The sequence below is a fragment of the Mandrillus leucophaeus genome, unplaced genomic scaffold, assembly GCF_000951045.1.
Source record: "Mandrillus leucophaeus isolate KB7577 unplaced genomic scaffold, Mleu.le_1.0 Scaffold85, whole genome shotgun sequence".
Taxonomy (NCBI): domain Eukaryota; kingdom Metazoa; phylum Chordata; class Mammalia; order Primates; family Cercopithecidae; genus Mandrillus; species Mandrillus leucophaeus.
In genome coordinates, this window is record NW_012109252.1 from 2,649,385 (window position 1) to 2,667,911 (window position 18,527).

Here is an 18,527-nt window from a genome sequence, read left to right on the forward strand (position 1 = left end):
TTTTTTTTTTTTTTAAATGGAGTCTCGCTCTGTCGCCCAGGCTGGAGTGCAGTGGCAGGATCTCGGCTCACTGCAAGCTCTGCCTCCCGGGTTCACGCCATTGTCCTGCCTCAGCCTCCCGAGTACCCGGGACTACAGGTGCCTCCATGCCTGGCTAACTTTTTGTATTTTTAGTAGAGACGGGGTTTCACCATGTTAGCCAGGATGGTTTCGATCTCCTGAGCTCGTGATCCGTCCGCCTCGGCCTCCCAAAGTGCTGGGATTACAGGCATGAGCCACTGCACCCAGCCGATTCTATTTTTTTTAAAGGTATCTTTTCAAAAATGACAATCCTTGAAGAAACTAAATTGAAAGTACACACTAAAGATGGAAAATGACAGGGAATGTAGTCTCTGTGTTATAAACACAGTAATGGCTAATGTCTCAATGTCTTATACCTTCCAAAGAAGACCAGAACTTTCTGAATGTGTCCTGAATGGGATACACTCAAATGATAATAAGATACAATTTTATAGGCATTTTATGGGCTAAGCCCTGACGAACATGACCTCTTTGTAAACTTTTCCCTCTCTCCTCCTCCTCAAAAGTGTTCTTTTGAGGAGCCACATGCTGCAGAAAACACACCTTGATTGAGTGACACGCAGGTCTCACCACCTGCTCTCATCCTGGAAGGAAGGTACCCCAGCCCGACGCTGCCCCTGTCAGCACGCACCAAACCAGAGCTGGCACTTTAACTCGAATTTGGCATCAACTTAGGCAATACAGTTTTTCTGTGTTGTATCTTTGTGTTAAAGATTATAAACCCCTTTTATAATTAAGACAGTTTTGCCAAGTTGAGGCATAAACCAACAAGGGCGAAGATGCTACAGAAAATGAGTGATTTTTAGATGTCAAAATCGTGAGCAGTCACTCTGTTCAATGTACCCTAACCATGAGAAATGCGAACGCCACAGGAACGATCGGAACACGGCTACGCTGACTTGTGCCAGCCTCATGCAGCCGTGGGTGCTGTGGGGACTGCGGGGACTGGGTCACGTGGAAGGCTTTCCCACAGCAACATCTCCTCCCCAACACTCAGTGTCCAGCGTCACCTCCTGTAAAGGATACGTGGAATTTGATGATTAAGAGACAAATGTGGAAGAACACGATTAGTCAATTAAAGGCAATCTCTTTCTTTCTTCCTAGGTTCAGACCTTAAGTTATAACAATAAAAAATCAGCACGCCAATGATGTTCTCAGACTGCTGAGGCTCCAAGGCCGTTGTTCTCTGTAAGTCCCAGTCAATGTAGTTTCACTGTTGTACTTCTATTTCTAGGATTAGTGAATGCCCTGTTAACACAGCCATCTAGAAATGGAATGTCAGGGACCAATTTCCAAGGATCTCAGCTATCCTTTTGAAGTTCAGAATTTATAGTGATCATGTCAATGTACAAATAAATTCGAAGAAAAAGAAAAACACTTTAGAACATAATTTGTCAAGACATTCAGAAATAGCTTTGTGAAACTGTACTGTGTTCAGCATAAGCACTAATTGTAGGTACTGTGCAATTATGTAATCTATAAACAAAGACAGGTGGTATTAGCTTAGAAGTCAAATACAGCAATTTATAATGGGAGCTGCTTCTGAACTCTTTTTTTTTTTTTTTTGAGACAGAGTCTTGCTCTGTTGCCCAGGCTGGAGTGCAGTGGCTGGATCTCAGCTCACTGCAAGCTCCACCTCCTGGGTTTACGCCATTCTCCTGCCTCAGCCTCCCGAGTAGCTGGGACTACGCCACCTCGCCCGGCTAGTTTTTTTTGTATTTTTTAGTAGAGACAGGGTTTCACTGTGTTAGCCAGGATGATCTCGATCTCCTGACCTTGTGATCTGCCCGTCTCGGCCTCCCAAAGTGCTGGGATTACAGGCTTGAGCCACAGCGCCCGGCCCTTTTTTTTTTTTTTGAGACAGTGTCTCACTCTGTTGCCCAGGCTGGAATGCAATGGCACGATCTTGGCTCACTGCAACTTCCGCCTCCCAGGTTCAAGTGATTCCCCTGCCTCAGCCTCCCAAGTAGCTGGGATTATAGGTGCCCACCACCACACCTGGCTAATTTGTATTTTTAGTAGAGACGGGGTTTTACCATGTTGGCCAGGCTGGTCTCGAATTCCTGACCTCAGGTGATTCGCCCACCTCAGCCTCCCAAAGTGCTGGGATTACAGGTGTGAGCCACTGCGCCTGGTCTGAACCGTCTTGATGGTAGGTTTCTCTAGACAAATGGGAGGAAGGTGGAGAATAAGGGGCTGTCCCCTTCCACGTGGAGAGGCAGAGGCACAGCTGAGCCCCAAAGGGGCTGGGACAGATCTGCCTGGTGACACCTGGTCGAGGAACGACGTGTCCCACCTTCCCGTCCCACCCAGGTGAGGAGACCTTTGGGTACGTCATCACATCGTTAACTAACTTAATCTTTTACTTACCTTCAACTTTTCTTTGGCATAATGCCAAGGCATTTTCTTGTAAAGCATGAGCTGGTAACAATACTAGAAAATAATACGAATGCTCCCAGTGAAGTTTTTGCCAAAATCCAAGAGAACTGCTAGGTGGACTATGAGATCACCTGTGCTCCCAAGAAAACTGTCAGCACAGTTGATCTTCTATTCAACTTACCTGACAAACAGAACACACACTTTTCCATCGATATCTTAGTGACTGCTTCTCTTTTCATGTAATTTATATCTTTTCTTAGCATTGAGGGGGATATACTAGAAAGCACGTTTATTTTCATTCACTTGAATACCAAAGGAAGGAACTTTTCTCCATTAATGCTGTGATGTGCATGTTTGCATGACTGAGAAATGGTGTCTAAGAGGCCCCAGGGAAGCCTGAGCTCTTACTTTCCTCCGAGAGATCGTTCTCCTCCGCCTCTCGCTCCATCTCTTTGCACCAGCCTTCCATCCTCTTCGTCTCCGTGTGCAGCAGCTTCAAAAACCACGAGCCATCCCTGCGGCACGGAGACATCCTCCCAGTCTCTACCGTGTCGATGGCGGGCTCCAGCCACGGGTCCGGAGGGGGCAGGGTGGAGGTGTCCACTTGGGTCCGATAGTCTTCTCGATAGCTGAAGAGCCCCTGGGTCCGTACAGTTCTCACCGCGCCATACTGGGTGGGGGTGCTGGGCTCGGAGTGCCGCTGGAAGGATGAGCCGAACTGGAGGCCTTTGTCCTCCATGGTGATGTGGCCTGGGAACCCCTCCAGCTCCAGGTCAGCTTGGACGGCAGCCGTGACGCTGTTAGAACGTTTGAAACGCCCGTGTCTGCAAAAGGAGGGAAGGAAGAGAGAGGGTAGCCTTTCTGAGAGGACTTCGTGCAACAGAATCCTACATGTAGCTTGTCAGGAGCGCACCTGAGCGCAGCAACATAGCAGCTCAAGGGTGGGTGGTGGTTTGTCTGTGAAATATGCTGGTGTTTGTCTATGGAAGAACATTTGGTTTTGCAAATCGTTAAACTTTAACATCTGCCTGAGTCTCAGGCCCTAAAAAACGCCCACTTGGGATTTAAGTTTATTGAATGATACAATGAGAGTTAATGTGTTTCATGAAACCGCTATTAGCAAATGGCTACCTCCCTTTCAGAAATATGCTACAAGCTTATACAGCTGAGGTCGTGGGTTCTTCTATGTAAACAATACCCACATCATACTGAGTTTTAGTGGCTTCCAAATTGTGTTTCAGGGCCTGAGCCACTTCTGTCTGAATAACTTAATATGTCCCCATTAACCCCTATATGCAAAATAAGGACTCCAAATTCTGACTTTGGTGTTTGAAAAACATTTTCACTGTGTGTATTTTAATGTTATCCTTTTCCACATGGCTGATCACTGAAACAGTCGGCAGGAAGGGGCTTATAGTTGGAGAGCAGCATGCTGGGTGAGAACGCTGTGAGCGTGTGTGTCCTCTGTATCTCTGTGTTCGGGATATGTGTACATATGTGCATCTGTAGTGTGTGCCTGTGTGGTGTCTCTGTGTCTACATAGCCCCAGCTACTGCAGCCATCCCCGTGGCTCTGCAGGCTGAACCCACAGAAGCACAGAGCTGGTTAGTAACGTTGCCACGTGTTCCCTTTGCGGGAGGGACACTGAGTCACAGAGCAGGATGGAAGGCAGCCTGCCCGGCTCCCCGGTGCAGAAGATGGCCAGGTTCTAGGAAGTCTACTTGGAAACTGGGGAAGCCATGAGCTGGGGTCGGAATCTCTTTGTAATCAAAAATCTCCATAGGGTGGGTGCTAAAATGCTCCCTGATGGGGGAGGCCACCCAACACTGTCCCTATCAGAGGCTGGCTGAGCCCTCACAATGTAATATTCTCATCAAAATTTGTTTTTATGAAATAGACAATACATGCTATTTTAAATATAAACTAAAATGATCATCCTGCCTCGTTGCAAAAATAACACTAATGGACATCACTTTGTTTCCAGGTAGTATTTTTGAAGTGAAACAACTTCACGTTATACGAAGGTCTTGAATGTGCTTTGCTATCTTTCTATCATTTTACGTTTAACATGACAAGGTGTGAAGCCTGCATTGGTGTCACCCTCAGCCTGTCCTTTTTTTTTTCTTTCTTTTTTTTTTTGAGATGGAGTCTTGCTCTGTTGTCCAGGCTGGAGTGCAGTGGCGTGATCTCGGCTCGCTGCAAGCTCTGCCTCCCAGGTTCCTGCCATTCTCCTGCCTCAGCCTCCCGAGTAGCTGGGACTACAGGCGCCTGCCACCACGCCTGGCTAATTTTGTGTATTTTTAGTAGAAATGGGGTTTCATCATGTTAGCCAGGATGGTCTCGATCTCCTCATCTCATGATCTGCCCACCTCGGCCTCCCAAAGTGCTGGGATTACAGGCGTGAGCCACCGCGCCTGGCCTCAGCCCGTCCTTTCCTTTGGATCAAGGACTCTGACTTTTAGGCCGTCAGCTGCTCTGCTTTCGGAGGTGACAAATTACTTTGGAAAGAATTACTCCCTTGCCTCTTGCAAAAACAAGACATAGGCAGGTGTTAACTCATACTTGGGGGCTATCAATGGAAAAGTGTAAACGTATGGCCCTGTTTCCACAAGCACAGGCATGATTGAGGGCCAGCAGGACCTAGGAGCTTCCATCAGGCATTTGACAAAGAGCTCTCCCTCGGGGGTGACCGCGTGTCAGAAGGGGCTGAGTTACCGCTTCTCATCTTCCACTTGCACCCCGACGGAGTGGTATTCCCGCAGACCACGGCTCTCCGTGTCAGAATCTGTGGCCGTTTCCACCTAATTCAACAGAGAACATCTTATTTTAGAACTGAAACATGGGGCCTGGGCAAGGGACTATTTTGTTGTTGTTGCTGATTTGCTGTAATTAATTACGCATTTGTTTAATTAATGCAGAGATACACTTGACCCAGTAGAATCACAGAGAGGGAAATGCATTCACATCAGAGTAATAACATCGCTCCTGTGTCTCATCACATTTTACATAACTACCTGAACTCAGTGCTGCACTTTGGTCTTTTAAATGTATGCAAATAAAACTGCTTAGTTCAGCTCAGGCAAAATATAGGTTTTGTTGAACTGCATTATTACAGGACTCAAAAGCTCTTATCACGCCCTACGGTGATGAAAGTACAGCATGAACCAAACATAGCTAATGGCAACAAATAAGCAATTTAATAGAATTATACTGATGGCTGCAGCCACATACAGAGAGACACAGAAAGGAATTTAAGCATTGATCAGAAACAGAGGCAAACTCTCCACCTTGATCCCCACAGAGCTGTCTCACATCTGCTAAGAGGATGGCCAGTAGGGTGATGTCAGATCAGAACAGAAATCATATATTCCACAGAGATTCTTACTGTGGCTATATTTGCCAAAAAGTCCCCACAAACCCACCAAACGTTTCAACGATCATCAACTATGCAAAGTTATCCCACAAGGGAATTCTAGTACAGTACAGTTTCTTAAAAACAAAAAACCCCTAAGTCTCAGTAGGAAAACTCTGAAACCAAACGTTAGTTAAGCCATTGATGAGATTCCAGGCACTGAGTCATTCCTCCTTCCAGAAAAATATTACCTATTGTAGCAAAAGGGCTTTTGATCCCTCTCTGAAATGTCATAGCTAAGTTATAAAACATCTCTCTTTTCTTAAACATATTACTGATCACTACAAGGAAAAGGTGCAAAGCATTAAATAATTATGACCGTGTTCTCTGGGGGTCAAGAGAGAGGAGCTGCACGTTGACATTTGAGTTGCAGTTTGTGACTGTCCTAAGGTTAGGCCTGTGTCAACAAGGACTGGCTCAGATTTGTGGCTGAGAGAAGTAATCATGGTAACAGGGAAGACTTACTTGGTGCGTACCTTGTCCGAGGCACTATGCTGAGGTTCCAGCGTTACCACGTGTAATCCACACAATAACCCCAAGCATGTTTCCAGCCCCAGGGGAGAGTTGGGGGATCAGAGGAGTGGGGGGGGTGACTTGCTCAGGAGTGCCCAGCTGGTTGGGGGCAGGGCCAGGGCTCTTGCCCAGATCTCTCTGACCCCAGAGCCGTGTGCGGCATGGAAGAAAGCATATGAGAAAACCCTGGAGCTCTTGGCCGGCCACGGAGCCAGGGGAATGGACAGAGATGTCCACTTTCATTGGGTGTAATTCTGAAGACAGGCACAGAAGCCGTCCCTAGACTGGGATGCGTGTTCTGATAGCTGGGTGAGACGGGCTAGAGGAGGAAGAACGTTCCTGAGTGAAGATCCTGGCCTTCCTGTCAGAACTGACCATTCCCCTTTCTAGTTTTAAGTGGGTCACGGCTTTATTAAACCTTACCTTGCTCGACATAAACATTATTACACAAAAGGATTGTAATACAAGGAATAGATTTAAAATTCCACGTCTGTACCTACGGAGCTGCCTCGTGTTTTACCTGCAAAGGATCCCATTTGATGAACACAACCTAGTGCATTTAATGAGCCTTCAGTGGAGGGAAATCTGGTTGTTTCTAGTTTTCTGCCATTATAAATGATGCTGCTACAAATACATGTCTGTACTTGTGTGTGTGTGAAAACTTCTGTGAATGTATCCACCGGATGGGAGGTCTGGGTCAGAGGCATTTGCACTTTTTAATTTTGGTAGATATTGTCAAATCTGATATGAGTGAAATAAATTCCAATGGATACTTTTAAAGTTTTTATCATAAAAATGTGGAGAATATTTGTCTCACTTATTCTATTTCTAGGAATCCAGCCTAAACAAAGGCTCTTAAATTCTGACCGATGTGTGAGGTGTTCATTGCAGCATTATTTATAAGGTAGCACCTGGGGAGAATGAGGGGGATACAGTGGGATAGGAATGTGCAGTAAGTCATGATTTACTCGTGACATGGAATACCACACAGCCGTGAAAACGATGGAGCTGGGCATGGTGGGTCATGCCTGTAATCCCAGTGCTTTGGGAGGCTGTGGCGGGAGGATCACTTGAGCCTAGGAGTTTGAGACCAGCCTAGGCAACATGGCAAGACCCCCATCTCTACAAAAAACAAAACAAAACAACAAAAATTAGCTGAGTGGCAGCACCTGTGGGACAAGCTACTCCAGAGGCTGAGGCAGGAGGATCACTGGAGCCCAGGACGTTGAGGCTACAGTTAGCTGTGAATGCACCACTGAACTCCATTCTGGGCAACAGAGTGAGACCCTGTCTCTAAAAAATAAAGATGGTTATAAAGAAAACCTCAAGAATGCTTATAATACAGACTTTAAAGGACACAGATTAACAGGTGCCATGGACAACAGAATTACCAGGTGCATGCACACACGTAGAAACACCCATACTCACAGGCAAGTACGTGTACCATGGAAGAGACGAAAAACACACAAAAAAGTAAAAGCTTTTCCTTCCTTTCTCTGTCTCCAAATTTCCTCTAATATATTTTTGTTATTTTTATAGTGAATTTGAAAAATACAGCTTTTGGAACTGGTCAGATTCTGCTACTTGCTGGCCATGCAACTCTTAGGAAAGTCTTTTAAATTTTGTTGAATCTTTGCTTCCTTGTCTCAAAGAGGGGACACCCAATGCCTCAGTTAACTGATGTAAAACTCTCAGCATGAGGCCTGACTCAAATAGGTTCGTCCACAGCAAGTGCGAATTCCCTGTTCTCTCATCCCAGCTTTAAGGATGGTCAGGCGAATAGTAGTATGCATATTACATTAAAATTACATTAAAGGTGCACGCATATGATGAACCGTGCAGATTTTATCGTGGCTGTCTCATGAAATCTTTCTAAGGAAAATGAAGTTCAGCATTGCTGGAAGGTAAAGTCTGAGGGAGACATGGTAAAATCATACTTGGCCAGGAGGAGTTAAGTATCAATTTCAGAAATCCTGGGCATAGAGAGGCTTCCTGTGAGACAGAAAAGCAAATCTGGGACAAAGAAAATAAATTATTTTGTACAGTGGAAAGGCAATTCAAGAGTCTTTTCCAAAGGAAATGCTGGCTAGCAGTAGGTTTAAAAAGTGTTGAGGCCAGGCACACGGGTTCACACCTGTCACCTTGGTGCTCTGCAAGGCTGAGGGGGAGGATCACCGGAGTTTGAAGCTGGAGTGACCTATGATTGCACCACTGTACTCCAGCCTGGGCAACACAGCAAGCCCTCGTCTCTTACAGTTTTGAAAAATACATGGGTGCAAGAAAAAAGATGAATGAGCAAAATCACTGTCCCGCCTCCCATGCAGTCCCAGGCTAGCAGCAGCGTCAAAGCCAACCAGCCGCTTCTGAGCCAGCTTCTGCAGGGACGCTGAGAAAATGACTGTGGGCAGGGCTGGCAGCAGGAACCGCTCACTAGTCATATCGGGCCAGGGTGCCAACCTGTAATCTCTGCTCTCCCGACAAGCTCATTTTCTGCTCTTCCTTCCAAACCTCACACACAGCAGGGCAGGTGCCCTGGATTTGATGCAAACTCCTCTTTCCCTCTGAGACGTGCTCTGCCTCCAAGAGTTAGGGGTGAGTGGCCAGCCCCGCCTGTGAGGCTTTGAGCTCCAGGGCAGCCATGAGGAAGAGCAGCTGACTGTGTGTCTGGAGAATCGGGCAGACACCAGTCAGCGTCTTTTCCAGGTTGCCTCTGCCTTCTCACAACCTGGTGAGATCACAGAATAGAGACTGATCTCATTGGCCGGGCATGGTGGCTCACGCCTGTAATCCCAGCACTTTGGGAGGCCGAGACAGGTGGATCAGCTGAGGTCAGGAGTTTGAGACCAGCCTAGCTAACATAGTGAAACCCTATCTCTACTAAAAATGCAAAAATTAGCCAGGCGTGGTGGCACATGCCTGTAATCCCAGCTAATTGGGAGGCTGAGGCAGGAGAATCACTTGAACTCAGGAGGCAGAGGCTGCACTGAGGCGAGATCAGGCCACAGCACTCCAGCCTGGGCAACAGAGTAAGACTCCATCTCAAAAAAAAAAAAAAAAAAATTAAAAAACAACAAAACTGATCTCATTTCTAAAGGTGGGGCTCGTAAGGCACCAGGGACAGAAGGATCCTGACTGTTAGACCAGGCCTCCACCTCACCTAACTGCAGTATCTGGGAGCTGTAAACATTTCCCACAGAGTTCCCCAAACACACACATGCACACAAAAGAAAATGGAAAACTTAGCAGGAGAGACAAACTGCAAAGGATAAAAATGAAAGTGAAAACACAAATGGTCCAATTGGAAGAAAAGCAAGGTCAGGCCAGACCGGGTTAGAGGACCTCTCCGAGGTGGCTCAGCCATGCCCACAAGCTCTCCTTCTTATCCTAGGCCTGGCCTATGAGTGCCAAGACTGGGGCCCATTCTCTCCTACGGGCATCTGGCCTGCAAATTTGGAGCTCTGATGAGACCTGTCTGTGTGTCCTGCTGTAAGGGCCAGACTCACGCGGCCATGTCCAGACATCTGAGGAACAGGGGACTTGCCACTGGCTTCTGCTCTAAGCTGGGCAGTGCGGGAGGATGGGGGCCATAGGAGGTGTGAGCTGAGGACCCTCACTCACTGGAGATCATGTTAGACACAGCCCAGTAATTATAATGAGAATCCTGAATTCAAACTCTGGTAGTAAAAGGTCATGCAATGCACTGTGAACAAGGGAGCTGCCTTGTGGGACAGGACCCCCTGGGACTGGACCCCCCTGGAGCTGTCTTTCTGCAAGCCAGTGGGCCACAGAGGGCGTGAGCTCCACAGAAGATGTGTTCAGTAGCATGGACTGAACGCTGGTCATCTGTAGGAATGACATTTGCAGAACACAGATTCTCCTGCTATCTGCACTCAGACAAAACTGTGCCCAAAGTTTCCCGGAAGCCAGTCCCGTTGGATGCCAGTTGAACACAGGCTGGCCAGCTTTGTCTATGAGCTCAGAACAGCGTGACACCTGCCCTGTGTCCCAGAACAGGAACAGAACCAGGGCAGGCTCCTGAGGGCACAGAATCATTCTGGGATTTTCTCCTGTTTGAGAAGCAGAGCAGAGAGGAGTGGAGTGGAGTGCAGGCTCCAGAGTCTCACCCGCTGGCTTCACTCATGGTCTTGGCCGTGAGCCCTTAGGCAAGTCCCTGACCCCTCCTGAGCCTCAGTTTTCCCATCCATAGGCTGGGCACAGTAACAACCAGCACACAGGGTTATTATGAGGATTAAATCGTGCCTTGGTGCCTGGCGGGGACGTGGCCACCTGTCCACAGCCTGCTCACTCCTGTCTCAGCCTGTCACCTCCTGCCCTGGCAAGGCTGCTGTCTGCAGCTCCCCTCCTGAGGCCTCCCAGGCACCCACAGGAACCTGTCTTTCATCCACTCGGTTCCTTCTTTTCCTCCCCTTTACTCCTGCAGTGGCTTCAATTCTTTGGCTGTTTTCCTTATCCTGACACTGGAGCTGCTCCGGCTACATTTTCTCCATAGCTTTTCAATTCGCTTCCTTTGGATAACTGTGAGGTCACCAGCTCACAGGATGCACAGAAAACACACAGGATGTTGTACGTTTTGTTTTTTTTTCTTACTGCCTTGAAAGGTGACTTTGTTATCCACCTTCATTCCTGTCTTTGCATCCATCCTCACCCAGCACACACCCAGCGACCCATCCGTCCACTCGCTCACCCAACATTTACTGAGCACTCCCTATGTGCCAGGCACAGTGCTGGGTGCAGGGTGGCAAGAGGCTGGGGGTGCAGTCCCCCTCACGGGACACAGTGTGTGGGGCTGGGGTCCAGAGAGGCCCCCGGGAGGGGGTAAAGGCACAGGCTGAGCTTTGCAGGGGAAGCTGGGGGGATGAGGAGAAGCCTGTACTCAGCAGAGGCTGCTGTGCCAGGGGTGAGAGCTGGGAGTGGAAGAGGGGTGACCACTGAGGGGTGTGGGATCCTGGCTGTGGGTGGGGCAGGAAGCGGCGGCATTGTGCCCAGCGTGCTGACTTAACTGTATGAGTTTCCAAAATTATGTCCCACTCATTTCAGATAAAGTCGGTACTGCATGTGCTTAGAAGTGGGCGCTGCCTCGGTCATGGCTGGGTGGACATCCTGGAGGGCACCTGTGGGAGGCAGCTGAGGAGAAAAGAGAGAGGGTGGGAGTATCTGGCAGTGGGAAGTCACCTGGCTAATTTGGGGACCTCTCCAGTCTCTACTGCAGACATGACCCTGGAGACGGAGACAGGCGAGGGCACGCTGGCTGTCCTGCTTACGGGTGCCCGGGCCCAGCGAGGCCCAGGGCTGCAGGCAGGTTATGGACCCTGGTGAGCCCCTTGTCCTCATCTAAGAGGCGATGGATGGGGGCACCCAGCATAGTGCCTGGCATATAGAATCAGGACAGAGGCAAGAGGCGATGGATGGGGGCAACCAGCACAGTGCCTGGCATATAGAATCAGGACAGAGGCAAGAGGGGATGGATGGGGGCACCCAGCACAGTGCCTGGCATATAGAATCAGGACAGAGGCGACAAGAGCAGTCGCATAAACATCCAAAAAGGGAGAGAAAATGAAAGTCATGCGGACGCGGCTTTGGAGCACATTTCGGTACTTACATCTGACCTTGGGTATGGCTGATGCTCTGGGAATTCAGAATCCTAAACAAAACAATGAAGCCACATGTGGAGACCCGGTTCGGAGGCCCTGGACCAGCGGGCGGCTCCCCTGCTCTCTCCACCCGCATGCCTAGCTACCAGCGCCGCACGGCCCGGCTCTCACGCACGCTCCACTCACCCTCCTCCCTGGGCCGCCCCAGCGGCAATCAAGAATCTGATTGTTAAAGCTCCGAGGAACGCAGGCTGAATGCAGGGGTAAAAGGAAGCAGGAGGTGGGCCGTGTTGGCGGAGGACTTGACATCCAGCCCTGCTCAACCACATCTCCCAGATCCCGGAGGGATGGGCTGCCTGACCCAGATCACAGGACAATCTCCCGGCCTCCCTGGGTGGGCAGCACTGCACCTAAAACGGACTTGCAGAGGGAGGTGCCCTGTGGGCGGGAGCCGGCCAGAGCTCTCCATTCGTGGGGAAAGGAACCGTCTGCCTGTATCATGGGTGGACACCTGGGGGCCCGGATGGACGGTGGGTCAACCATCTGTGGTCTGAAACCACGGATGCAGCATCTGTGACCCCAGCTGAGGGGACTGCCTGTACCTGAAATTGCTGTGAGTACGCCCAGGTTCTGCATGGACGAGGGCCTACCTTTCCTTTTACCTCTTCATTCCCAACACCTTTTGGTTCCCCCACTCAACTCTTTGGCCACAATACTGAGAAGCTTTTTGAAAAATCAGACTTCAACAGAAACCCTCCCTTTTAAGCATCAAAATAGCGTTAACTCCATCCTCTCCAGGCAGCCTTTGGCCCTTGGAAAACGCGTGGCCCGGAGTGTATTTTCAGGGTGACGGGGGACAGGGAGCTGGAACCCCTGGCTTTCCTTCAGCCCTGGACCGGGGTCCGCGTCACCTCAGGGGTCTCCCGCCTACGCGCCGCGCTGGCAGGTCTGCAATGCAAACGCACAGCCCTGCTCTCAGGTTCCGCAGCCCTGCTGGGGTTAGGGTCAGTGCTAAGGACCCAGGGCCACTGGCCAGGTTCTGGCTTATTCTATGCTATTGGCAGGACTGAGTAGAGCCAGGCCCTGACGGGCGGCCACGAGCAGCTACCTGAATCCCGATGGAGGAGCAGCGGCTCTTGAGGAGTTCCTCCGCCTTGGACACCAGGATGGCCTTGTCGCTGGTCCTCGCGGAGCTGCTCTGGCTCTCGGGCATGTGGCGCTGGGCTGCGGCCGTCTCCAGGGCGAGGTTCATGGCCTTGTTGCTGTCCAGGCTGTCCGTGGAGTTGTAGAGGCCGCGGCTGTCCTGGGGCCACGGGGACATCCTCTGTGCGCGGCTGTCCTGGTAGGCATCCTGGGTGGATTCGGTGCTGCTCTGCGCCGTCACCGAGATGAGAGGCTTGGAGGTGGTCCGAGGGGGCACCGGCGGGGGGGTTTTCTTGTAATTTGTATAGGAGACGGCTGTAAGAAAAGAGGTCCCAAGTCAACAAGCGTGTTCTCCCCCACCACCCTCTGGTCTGCCGTTTCACCACGCCCACGCCCTGTGATTGACAGAGCAAGTCTGTTCCTGGACGTCTAGCCTAAGACAATAGCACGAAATGTGGGGAAAGTGAGACAGCAAACATGAATATACTTGTAAAAGTGCAGGATTATAAAAATACCAACAAATCCAGCAGTAGAGACACAGCTAAGCAAGGTGTGTCCCCGCAGGACAGCACGCAGGTGTGGTGTCATTTAAAAATACCAGCAAACCCAGCAATAGAGACACAGCTAAGCAAGGTGTGTCCCCGCAGGACAGCACACAGGTGTGGCATCATTTCTACGCAGGTCACGTCATCATGGAAAAGGCTCATTCTGTCACGTTAGGTTCAGAAGAGAGATGGAGTCTTGCTCTGTTGCCCAGGCTGGAGTGCAGTGGCGCAATCTCGGCTCACTGCAGCCTCCGTCTCCTGTGTTCAAGCGATTCTCCTGCCTCAGCCTCCCAAGTAGCTGGGATTACAGGCACCCCCCACCACACCTGGATAATTTTTGTATTTTTAATACCGATGGGGTTTCACCATGTTGGCCAGCCTGGTCTCAAACTCCTGACCTCAGGACCTCAGATGATCCACCTGCCTCGGTCTCCCAAAGTGCTGGGATTACAGGTGTGAGCCACCACACCCAGCCCAAAGTGGATACATTTTTAAAAACCTTGCATTGGAAAGAGAATCTGAAGGCTAGAAAACTGAGGAAGGATGATCAGATGTTATCAAACCAGTCGGGTGCTGAGCTTCTCTTTTACCAGAGAAACATTCAGAATCCTGTCTTCTTTTTGTTTCCTTTTGTTCCTGACGTTTCCCCCTAATGTCAATCCATCCCTTAAGGAAAATGATTGAAAACTGACAATATTCAAGGCACTATTTAGGAGATTCAGAAAGTTCCCAAGACTTCTCCATCCCAAAGGCCAATAGTGCCGGGGAGAGACCTGGGTTAGGAAATCATTTTGTCTCTCTGGGTGGGACGCGCTGGGTTACCACGCATTCATCTCACCTCGGCAGGGATGAGGTCCGTTTAAACACTTGTTTCTCATGACGCCTTTCCTGACAGTGTTTCATAGTGTTGATTTATCAAGGGTGTTAAGTGCGACATGGACACATGATCAGAGAGACGGCGGGTGGAGGTGTGAAGAGGGCTCATCGATAAAGGGGTTTCCACGTGACAGCCCTGGAGAGCAGGTGGCTGTTTTCATGTTAACCCATTTGTCATGGGAAATTTACAGAAAACAGAGTCTTTATCATTAATGACATGTCTTCAGATTGTATGGCTCTAGCCGAAGGCAGGCCGGTGTCTGCTGCACGCCAGAGCGAGACTGCGGACGGGGGCTCTCAGTGACCTCTCCAGTGGCAAAGCTGGCTCTGCGTTGGTTCTCTTAAGCAGAAATACTGATTCCGAAGAAGTTTTGAGTCCCAGCAACAGGGGTAGTAACAATCAAAATCAACAGAGATGCAGGAATACAGATTAAAATGTGACATCTGCCTTAGCATAAATATATTTTTCTTTGGCAAGTTTGAGGTGAGTAAAAGGTGACACTAAACACCCCAGACTGGTTGAGGTGAGTAAAAGGTAACACTAAACACCTCAGATTGGTTAAGGTGAGTAAAAGGTGACACTAAACACCCCAGATTGGTTGAGGTGAGTAAAAGGTGACACTAAACACCCCAGATTGGTTGAGGTGAGTAAAAGGTGACGCTAAACACCCCGGATTGGTTGAGATGAGTAAAAGGTAACACTAAACACCTCAGACTGGTTGAGGTGAGTAAAAGGTGACACTAAACACCTCAGATTGGTTGAGATGAGTAAAAGGTAACACTAAACACCTCAGACTGGTTAAGGTGAGTAAAAGGTGACACTAAACACCCCGGATTGGTTGAGATGAGTAAAAGGTGACACTAAACACCCCGGATTGGTTGAGATGAGTAGAAGGTGACACTAAACACCCCGGATTGGTTGAGATGTGTATAAGGTGACACTAAACACCCCGGATTGGTTGAGGTGAGTAGAAGGTGACACTAAACACCCCGGATTGGTTGAGATGAGTAGAAGGTGACACTAAACACCCCGGATTGGTTGAGATGAGTAGAAGGTGACACTAAACACCTCGGATTGGTTGAGGTGAGTAGAAGGTGACACTAAACACCCCAGACTGGTTGAGGTGAGTAAAAGGTGACACTAAACACCCCGGATTGGTTGAGGTGAGTAAAAGGTGACACTAAACACCCCGGATTGGTTGAGATGAGTAGAAGGTGACACTAAACACCCCGGATTGGTTGAGATGAGTAGAAGGTGACACTAAACACCCCGGATTGGTTGAGGTGAGTAAAAGGTGACACTAAACACCCCAGATTGGTTGGATTTTCCCAGCGAGGTTCACCTCAGCAGGGAACGATGGCATGTATCAAACGTCATAACCATGTCACCACACGTCACAGGGAAATGCAACAGGGAGGAAAGTAATCAGTTAGTGACCTTCCCAGAAAATGTAAGCAAATGCATGCAAATTCATCCCCACCTTGGCTCATTATGTGTTTCATAGTCACTCTCAAAGGTCTCCTGTCGCCAGTGTTCAAAATCACAGACCTTACTAAGTGTATTTAAGTAAAATTTAAAGAGTCTGAAAAATTTCACAAAACAACTAAACCTTCCTTCCTGTGTGGAATATTTTGTAAATTAAAAAAGCTCATGGGGCAGGTTATGACTTATCTCCACATCACAGGAAAGTCGCACACCACATCTTCTCACTTTATACGGTGTTTGCTACAGGCTGATGAAATGATTTTTTAAACTGATTTCTTTGTAAAAATGTAGTTGCATGCCACACTTTTAAAACAAACAGATTAAGAAGGAGCAGTTCACCTCCAGCGTACAAAAGGAAGAATTTACTACACTCCACCTGGGAGGGCACACACAGCGATTTTTCCTAGATGACTAAAGGGATTATGCTGTTTCTAAATGTGTGTGCACGTGCCTGCCAGGCTGTTCTCAGAACCACTAAAACGAAACGCGGTTTGAAGCAATCAGCTGTGCTGTGGTGGTGCGGAGATCACCACTGACTGACTTTCTTTAAGTTATAGTTAGAACTTTGTGGAAGGGCACTGTTTTTCACCGAATCAGCAAAGTTCCAGTGTCAAAGTCATTATTTAGCTACTGTATTCTCGGAATCCACATTTTTAGGATGTAAATCCAAGTATTTAAAAAAAAATTATTGCTTGGCCGGGCGCGGTGGCTCAAGCCTGTAATCCCAGCACTTTGGGAGGCCGAGACGGGCGGATCACGAGGTCGGGAGATGGAGACCATCCTGGCTAACACGGTGAAACCCCGTCTCTACTAAAAAAATACAAAAAACTAGCCGGGCGAGGTGGCGGCGCCTGTGGTCCCAGCTACTCGGGAGGCTGAGGCAGAAGAATGGCGGGAACCCGGGAGGCAGGGCTTGCAGTGAGCTGAGATCCGGCCACTGCACTTCAGCCTGGGCGACAGAGCGAGACTCCATCTCAAAAAAAAAAAAAAAAATTATTGCTTAAAACAACTGCTCACTGGTACTGAGTCTGTAACATACCATCAGTTTCGCGGTGAAACCCCACACGGACGTTTGACGACAGCATTCAGTTCAACCTGAGTGTCCACGTGGTTGCTGTAACCATATAGGCTTTCCGGAGACCACTGATAAGGAGGCTGAAGACCCTGGGCTTTCTTCCACGTCGGGCACGGATGTAAACTGCCTGGCAAGCTTCGCTGGTGGATATAAGATTGTAAGATTCGCTGATTTCAGGAGGCGTTTATCTAGAGCCTAAGAGCCTGGCCCCAGTGAGGTCCATAGTCACACTGGAAAGGCAGCCCTGAGAGCCGGGGTGCAGCATCAGAGACTGGGGATGCCCAGAGAGAGACTCGGGGTGAAGGAAGCTTCCTGGGGGTGAACCTGGCTGTGCCTTGAGGTGGATGGAGCTGCTCCTGGGAAGCGGGAGTGGGACAGGCCAGTGGACGTGGCCTGTGCCTCGATGCACCAGTGCCACCACGGGAAGGGCCAGTGGACATGGCCTGTGTTGTAGATGTACCGATGCCACCTCAGGGGGCCAGGGGACACGGCCTGTCCTGTAGACGCACCAGTGCTGCCACGGGAAGGGCTAGTGGGCATGGCCTGTCCTGCAGACGCACCAATGGTGCCACGGGAAGGGCCAGTGGACACAGCCTGTCCTGCAGAAATGCTGATGCTGCCGCATCCACACCCACAGCCTCAGCTCTAGAAAGGCAGCCCTGGTGGAGGAGGGTTTGATATCAATGGGTCAGTTGTTATCAACAAAACCACTATTCTCTGGCATAAAGATACTGCAAACTTGACTTGGATTTCCCCAGTGGTCTGCCGGCTCCTCTGGGGCTGAACCGCGGGTCACGTTAGTGCTCTGCGGATACAGCCTGATCTCTTCTCTTCTTTACAAGTGTCGTGGAATTTTCCTCAAACTATTTACCTTCTGGCAGAACAGCAAGTGACCGTTCTGCCGTTCTCTCTTCCTCTAAATAAAACATGTGCTGTGATGCTTGAACTCTTGTTTTGCTCTGTTTTCCTTTGGTGATTTAGTATCTTGAGATGATTTTTACTACTCCCTGAAGTTGAGTTTCACTTACAGGATCCACAGACTCACAGGCAAGTCACAGCTGTCAGACCAAACCTCCCGTTAGTCGAAGTTAACCATTTCGCTCAGGGCCCTCTCCCTGGCCTGTCAGTCAAAGTTAACCATTTTGCTCAGGGCCCAAGGGAAAGGGGGCTTCTCGGTCCTTTCCTGCAAAATCTTTGGACAGGGACATCTCACACACTTCCTTCTGGTTCTATTAAACTCAATCTTTCTTGCTTCAGACATGAAACGATGTCATCGTGTGATCTTGGAGAAACTGCCTTCCCTTGGTCTGAGGGTGCTCTGTGGTGTCTGGCGTCTCACGAAGCGGAGATAAGCATCCAGAGAAGCTGGTGGAGACGGGTGCACAGTAAGGGCACTGTCACCACC

The 18,527-nt window shown here is 49.3% G+C and overlaps 1 protein-coding gene across 2 annotated transcripts in view; it reads right to left on the reverse strand.

Annotated features, from left to right (window-relative positions):
- The window catches only part of DLGAP2 (discs, large (Drosophila) homolog-associated protein 2), a 231,379-nt gene that overhangs the window by 27,636 nt on the left and 185,216 nt on the right, over window positions 1–18,527 (reverse strand). The window contains exons 7-10 of one of the 2 annotated variants that reach the window (XM_011968600.1): window positions 13,106–13,455; window positions 12,006–12,047; window positions 5,176–5,261; window positions 2,869–3,284 (exon numbers count right to left, since the gene is read on the reverse strand). In XM_011968600.1, the coding sequence (XP_011823990.1) occupies window positions 2,869–3,284; window positions 5,176–5,261; window positions 12,006–12,047; window positions 13,106–13,455 (894 nt within the window). The remainder of the gene's footprint in view (window positions 1–2,868; window positions 3,285–5,175; window positions 5,262–12,005; window positions 12,048–13,105; window positions 13,456–18,527) is intronic. The other variant, XM_011968599.1, reaches the window with a different exon arrangement.